The 7,285-nt window shown below is 47.9% G+C and overlaps 1 protein-coding gene across 1 annotated transcript; it reads right to left on the reverse strand.

Annotated features, from left to right (window-relative positions):
• Positions 1-218: 218 nt before the first annotated feature.
• On the reverse strand, positions 219-7,028 carry CUNH12orf43 (chromosome unknown C12orf43 homolog). Its single transcript, XM_008840706.2, has 6 exons — positions 6,868-7,028; positions 4,197-4,239; positions 3,938-4,036; positions 2,459-2,532; positions 1,840-1,936; positions 219-1,374 (listed from the first exon to the last, which is right to left on the reverse strand). Exons 1-6 carry the CDS (start codon positions 7,019-7,021, stop codon positions 1,023-1,025), a joined length of 819 nt encoding a protein of 272 aa, XP_008838928.1. The 5' UTR covers positions 7,022-7,028; the 3' UTR covers positions 219-1,022.
• Between the last annotated feature and the right edge of the window lie 257 nt (positions 7,029-7,285).

Here is a 7,285-nt window from a genome sequence, read left to right on the forward strand (position 1 = left end):
GACACCCAGCAGCAGCAGCAGCACACTGATGGCAAATGCTTGAAATACTAGCATTCAGGAGGTGGCAGGAGACTGGCAAGTTCAAGGCCAGTTAGTGAGACACTTTCAAAAAAGATCCAAACAAGCTGGGCTGGAGAGGTGGGTCAGTGGTTAAGAGCATGCGCTGCTCTTACAGAGGACCTGGGTTCAGTTCCTAGAACCACACTGGGTGGCTCACAACCACCTGTTTAATTCCAGTGCCAGGGGATCTGATGTGTGTGATCACTTACATGTACAGTCACACACACACAATCTTTAAAACAAACAGAAGTGATACAGCACTGACTCAGTGGTAGTACTCAAGTCTAAGTTTTGGTTTACTTGATAATTTATTTTTTCTTTTTGGTACTGGGAATAGAACTCAGAGCCCTGTGGTTGCTAGGCCTCCACTCTACACTGAGCTATATCCCTAGCCCTCTAACAATTTATTTTCAGTAAAGTGAGCTGACTCAGACACATCATCATGGATGACACGTTCACAAATTTGGAAAGAAAATTCTGGAAAACTGGGGTATGTATGTGTGGCAGGAATCTTTCCTTCTTTTCTGGACAATGTTCCGTTAAGTCTATGTGGGCTGGGAGAGAAGCATGGAAGTTTCTCTGGGTCTCAGCAGCTTGGAGACCTGCATCCCCATTTCCTAAGGCCCATCTGTCACATCAGGCTCGGAAGGGGAGGGGGGCGGTGGAGGTCTTCCTTCAGCTACCCACTTTAGACAGTACTGGAGAGATGGATGCTCTATTACTTGGCTTGTAGTAATATTCCTGAGGTAACAGAATGTTCTGGAACTGTAAGTCTGTCTAGACTAGGTTAGGCTTCTCCTCACATAGCTACTTCTTTGCCCAGATTCTTGGGCAAGCCCAACCAAGATCAGGATCTTGTAGACAGAATGTGAGTTTGAACTCGGAAGACGTATGGCTCAGCTATGCCGTAACCCCATGGTGCTTCCCGCTAAGAGCTGGGGGCATGGTGCTCACAGCCTAAGTCAGTTTGCAGGCACGGCCATTGCACTCTTTGTGGTCAGGCATGGGGAAGCCTCACTGGCCTTCTTGGCCTTTTTCTTACTTTTCTTCTTTTTGGTCCCAAGTGACACCTGGTCACCACTGACCCTGCCCGCTTCCTTTTCCTGTTTCAGGCCAGTGGCTTTGCTGGCAGGGGTTACGGCTGCAGCCAAGGTGATGTCGGCCGCTTTCTTGGCTTTCTTTTTCACCTTCCTTTTCTTCTCCTCCACCCTCTTCTCCACCTTGTCAGGGCAGTGGATGGCTGACTCCTGGAGAATGTCAGAAGCTGACACAGCTGCCTCCCGGCACCGCTGCCACTCCTGGTCACTGTCCTCGCTGTTGCAGGAGAGAGCAGTCAGGTTAGCCAGTATTTGGACAGGGCCCATGGCTGCCTCTTGCTGTCCTCCAGACCACAGGGAGGCAGTCAGATAGCTCAGGCTGGGACAGGCAGACCTGGATTCCGTACCAGCCTCTGTTTACTAGCCATATGACCTTATTATGATATGAGGCTGACTCTGACCCTCAGCATCTTCAGCTACAACATGGGGACCTGAATAGTGCCCAGACCGCACAGGGATTCTGAGGAGGCAAAGATGATAAAGGGAGTAATTTGGTCCAAAATGGATGCTCATGAAGTGCAAAGCTCTAAGGTTCTCCCCAGTACTCTGCACATCCTTCTCCCAGGGCATCATCCTCTTGGTTAACTGACAGGTTGGTCTCTTCCTTTGGTCTGGACCTGTTATTCCTGAGGACCACTCATGACAGGAAAGGAGTGAAAAAAGAGAGGGTGTGAGCTCTTACCTGGAGCTGGGGGGCCGTCGCTTTTGCTTTTGGTGGGGTCTGGGAGAAGCTTCCTTGTCATGGCCTCCAGGGATGGATGTGAAGAAAAGGCGGAAGCCTGAGTCATGGGAGCAGAGCCAATGGTCAACAGGGCAGATGCCAAGCCTCTTCCCCCAGGTGCTAAGGCTGCCACCTCTGTCCTCAAGCTCCCAGTTTAGTGGCAATGGTCCAGTGATTGCTGCCATGTGAGTATAAACTGAGACTTGCCTAATGTAAGGCTTGCTTGACAACTCATGCAGCCAGAGGGGTACCAGCAGTCATATTTGGACAGTAAGCCCTCAGAGGCTTGCCAGAGGTCTGTAATTCAGTCTCCTCCCATGGCAGCCTCCAAAGAGGCCAAAGTATGGGGCAGGATCACACAGAGTAGGGGAGGCCATGGAAAGAGCTTCTACGGGTACCACAGCAGGTGCAGGTTCTTAGAACTTCAGTTCCCTGTTTGCCAATGGGGTATCATCCTAATTCCTGCCTCACAGTGAGGGGTGAGCACATGAAAGAACATAATATACCTCACTGTTCTGCTGGCTCCAGGTATATAGCAGGTGCCTCATAAATGTCAGCATGTAACAGCCTAAGCACTCACCATCATCTTCCCCAGCTGCTTGCTGTGCCTTGTCTTTCTGTGGTTCCTTCACTAGTTCTGAGATGGAGATGGAGCTAAGGGAAGAGGAGATAGCTGACTTAGGTAACAACAAAAATATTGTTGCTTTTAAATTAAAAAAGGTTTTTTTTTTGCCAGGTATAGTGGGACAGGCTTGTAATCCCAGAACTTGGGAGGCTGAGGCAAGAGGATCATGAGTTCTAGGCCAGTTTTGGCTTGTCTCAAAGCAAACAAACAAACAAAACCCCAAATCAACCCAAAAAACAAAAACACATACTACCACTAGCCTCACCAAACCAACACAACACAAAAACAAAAGCATAGCTGGTAAACCCTTCCTTTCCACTTATGAGAAATACAAGCTTCCCAGCAAGATTCATGGAGGGAAATATCAGCCGTCTGGAGAAGTGGTTCAGGGCCAGCCTCTAGAATAAGCCAGATCTGCTTTCTTCCTTCTGTTGTTATTGTTATTATTATTAGAGACAGGGTCTCATTATATAGTCCAGGCTGTCCTCAAACTCAAGATCTTCCTGCTTCAGCATGCCTGGTATAATGATGAATGTTTGTGTGCCCCTAAAACTTTGTCAAAATCCTAATCCTTGAGGTGATGGTATTTTAAGTAGAGGCCTTTGGGAGGTGATTAGGTCATTAGGCATGAACGGGATTCATGCCTTTGTAAAAGAAGTTCAAGAGAGAGGCAATGTCCCTTCCACCGAAGGAGAAGCCAGTGACAAGATGCCATCTGTGAAACAGAAGGGACCTCAGAGATGGGTGTGGGGCAAAATCAGGTAAACCTGTAATCTCAGCAACTTGGGAGATAGAGGAAGGAAGATCAGGAGTTTAAGGCCAGCCTTGGCTACATAGCAAGTCTGAGGCCAGCCTGGACTGCACAGGAAGGAAAGGAGGAAGGAAGCGGGCCTCACTACACAGAGTCGTAGGTTTCTTGACCTAGGACTTCCAGGACTCTAACACAAGGAAGCCATGTCTGTTGTTTAAGGGTTACTCAGTTTATGGAAGTTTGTTATGGAAGCTTGGAAGAACCCAGAGAGGAGCAGCCTTGGCCAGCTTTAGAAGGCTCGCCTGAAGCTGTTCAGCCTGTATTATCAATCTCTGGGCATGTAAGGCAGAGAACATATACAGTGCTGTGCACACAGAAAGCAACCAAAATGACACCTGACCTTCCTCGCCCTCTGGTGGTGAGAAGGAGCTCTCGCTTTGTAGGCTCCTCTCTTTTGGGGTCACTGGGAAGAGGCTGGGTGAGGGGTGCTTGGTGTCACAGTTAGGTTTGAGGACCAGTTCTTACTCTCAAGCAAACAGAATCAGGGCAGCAGTAGGACCAAAGTGATGTGTTGCTTATGAATGCAACAAGGTGATGGATGCCTTAGACACTGAGAGCTTGCAGCCTGCCAGCCATTCGGTCTGTTTCAATAGGGGCAGAAGAGAAAGCATGCTTTTGCTCACCTGTCCAGCAGCTCTCCCAGCTTCCTGGCCACGTGGGCTCGGAACTCAGGCGTGGTCTGAAGCTCATTGCCATCTTGGTCATGCTGGTCCACCTTGTGCCTAGAACACACACAAAAGGATCTTACTTCTGTTGGCTTAGAAGTTGCTCCCATGTGCCTTGCTCCCTTGGACATCCTGTGGCCTAACCTACCACCTGGCACACATGGGACTGAAATTGGTTCAATGAATAAAATAAGCTTCTAATCAAAGCTCAAAGTACCTGAGGCTTGGCTGGGAGGCTGGCAGCTGATTACCTACAGCATCTGTAGAATGAAGAAAAACGAGATAATTATGGAACAAATAACAAAACATTGGCTGTGGGCCAGGTACATTTTAAGTGGTTTTTGTACAGAATTCAAGAAATTTTCCCCAAATCCCCATTTGAGAGGTGACTGTTGTCCCCATTTTGCAAAAGAGGAAAAGTCAAGGAGATATAAAATAATTTGGCCGGAATCTAATAGTTGATTAAAATTTTTGATTTATTTTTGTTTTATGTGTATGAGTATTTTGCCTGCATATATGTAAGTGTACCTGTGTCATGCAATGCCTAAGGAGGCCAGAAGAGGATGTCAGATCTCCTGGAACAGGAGTTAAGGATGTGGGTGCTGGTAACTGAACCTGGGTCCTCTGCAAGAGCAGCCAGTGCTCTTAACCACTGAGCCATCTCTCCAGCCCCTAATAGCTAATTTTTTTTGAGATGGGGTTTTGCTATGAGCCCAGGCTAACCTTAAACTCATGATTCTCCTACCTCCACCATCCAATGGCTGGGCTCATAGGCCTGCACCACCACGCCTGGCTTAACAACTTAGACAAATGTTCTTGTCTTCAGGGGGCTTATGTTCTTGTTGGTAAAGACAGATGATAAACATGTCAATGAAATATAAAATTGGTTAATACCAAGTGAATGGGGGGGGGGAGAAACCCAAAACCAAAACAAAACAGAGGACAGGTGGGGAGTGCTGGATGGGGAAATCTTCATTCAAAGATAGGCAAGAAGGGCTTTATAAGGTAACAGCTGAGTGGATATCTGAGAAAGGTAAAGGGCTGAGCCAAATGGATACCCGGGAGAGTCTTCCAGGCAGAGGGCAGGACATCTGCAAAGGCCCAGAGGCAGGAACCAATGGTGCTGAGAACCAGCTGGAGGTTGGTGTGGCTGGGGAAGCATTAGAGTGGGGAATTCATGGCAGCTAAATCATCCAGGCCTCTCAAGAGGGCCAATGTGAGGACCTGGGCACCTGGGCTCTGAAGAGTCATTGGAGGAGTCTAGGCAGAGGACTTAAATAAACTGACCTAGGTTTTTATAGAGTATCTCTGGCCACTACGTGGAGTGAGATTGAAAGGGTCAAAGGCAGATATAGGGAATTAGCTGCCATTACTGAAGTAATGTGTAAAGATGGAGACACAGGATGTGATGGGCTTGATGCTAGGTGGGAGAGACAGTGAAAAATGGCCTTGAGGTTCTGACTTGGATAATGAGACAAAATGGGCTTGCGCCAACTAAACAGGATGAACACTTGGTAAATCTGAGCCCAACAAAGGGCATGATGCATCAACTCCAGGAGCACTACTATGCCTATGCCATCATGAATCTGGAGTTTGCGTGTCCTGATACACTCTGTTCTGTTGATATGGTCTCAAAGTATCTGGATGCGGGTATGTGGGAGATGGACATGTGGTCATCTGGAAAAGCAGCTCTCATAACTACCGAGGAATGGCGAGGTCCTGCCCTGAAACAACTACAGAGGGGGCCAGCTCAGTTGAGCCTCAGCTCAGAATCCATAAGCTGTGTGCCATTTAACTTCTTTAGCTTTTTTTCTTTTCCCTTACAAAATGGGGATAAGATTACCTTTCAAGGCTGGCAAGATGGCTCAGTCAGGACCTACAGAAGGAGGGAACCAACTTCAGCAAGTTGTCTTCTGACGTCTACAAATGTACCGTGGTACCTGTGTGCATGTGAACACACAGGATAAATAAATAAAATGTAATAAAAAATAAAGTTCACCTTTCATAGTGTTACAATTTCTTTGTTTGCATGTCCATATTCTTCCTTGATTTGAAAAAACATTATTATTATTATTGTGTGTGTATAGGTTGGAGGACAACTTTTGGGAATTGGTTCTTTCCTTCCATCATGGGTTCTGGGGACTGAAATCAGGTGGCAGGCTTGCTTGGCAAGCGCTTATACCTGTGAGTCACCTAGGTGATCTAGAAGCAGGTCTAAAAATTACGGGAAATTTAAGGCAGGGGAGAGAGTAAATTACCTCTTCCTAACATTTTATTGTGAATAAAATACTCTGATGTATCTGTAAAAGACTGTAATGGGGTATGACAATGTGGTGACTTCTTTCGGGAAAAGTAACTGGTGCTGTCAAAATGACTGGCTTGCTGCTCACTTGCATGATGGAAAGAGATGCTAAAATTCTGTTAGAGGTTAATGAACGTAAAGATGCAATATTTTCTCCATTTCAAATTCAAGACCTGCTGGATTCTCTAACCATGACTGATTGGTCTGTGATTTATCCCCAGTGCGCCGGGGAGTCACGGTCGGAAGTAGGTAACTCGGCACAGCTCACTGGCGACCAGTGGGGGCAGTGTGAACGCTGGGAAAAGCAGGATTCGAGATTCAGGGAAGGATCCGTCGAGGTCATCTCTGAGATGATGACCCTCTCAGCGGGCGGTAGCAGAGATGGATGGAAAGAGCGCAGTCAAGAGATACTGGGTGCCTCGGCTGCTCCCACTGTGATACAGCAGCCACCCCGTGCCCCTTTGTGTCTGCGCTACCTCTCTCAGAAGCTCTCTCGGCAAAGATATCAAGACCAGGTGACTCCCTCCTCAGCATCTATCCTTCCAGGCCCCGGGAAAGAACCTCCACCCTTCGGACAGCCCCCTACCGGCTCTCTGTTTCTCTGCTCCCCGCGGGCGCTGCTCCAGCCCCCAGGCCGGCATCGCGGCTTCGCGGCACCGCGCCAATTCCTCTGCATCGCTGTTGCTGCTGCTGCTGCTACTGCTCTCTGAATCGCTCATGGCACCACTGGGCGCCACCATCTTGAGAAACCGCAAAGGATTGTGGGTGGGGGAAAAGAGCGGCTTTCACGTGACCCTCTAGCGAGGAGGCGCGCGAAGCATTGTGGGGATTGTAGTTCTCAAACTGCCATGGTCCGTGAACCGGGTGGCACGGAGGCAATCCTGTAAGGTCCAAAAGATCAACTTCTCTAATTCCTTTTTTCTTTTCTTTTCTTTTCTTTTCTTTTCTTTTCTTTTCTTTTCTTTTCTTCTTTTCTTTTCTTTTCTTTTCTTGTCACTGAGGAC

The sequence above is a fragment of the Nannospalax galili genome, unplaced genomic scaffold (assembly GCF_000622305.1).
Source record: "Nannospalax galili isolate Female #2095 unplaced genomic scaffold, S.galili_v1.0 scaffold911, whole genome shotgun sequence".
Taxonomy (NCBI): Eukaryota; Metazoa; Chordata; class Mammalia; order Rodentia; family Spalacidae; genus Nannospalax; species Nannospalax galili.

Bases quoted from the DNA above. Each gene is read 5' to 3' on its own strand.
- CUNH12orf43 (XM_008840706.2), bottom strand. From the start codon at position 7,021: ATGGTGGCGCCCAGTGGTGCCATGAGCGATTCAGAGAGCAGTAGCAGC. The intron at 4,240-6,867 runs GTAGGGGGCTGT...TTCATTCTACAG, and splicing joins AGCAGAGAAACAGAGAGCCG to ATGCTGTAGGTAATCAGCTG. The intron at 4,037-4,196 runs GTACTTTGAGCT...TGTGTGTTCTAG, and splicing joins GCCTCCCAGCCAAGCCTCAG to GCACAAGGTGGACCAGCATG.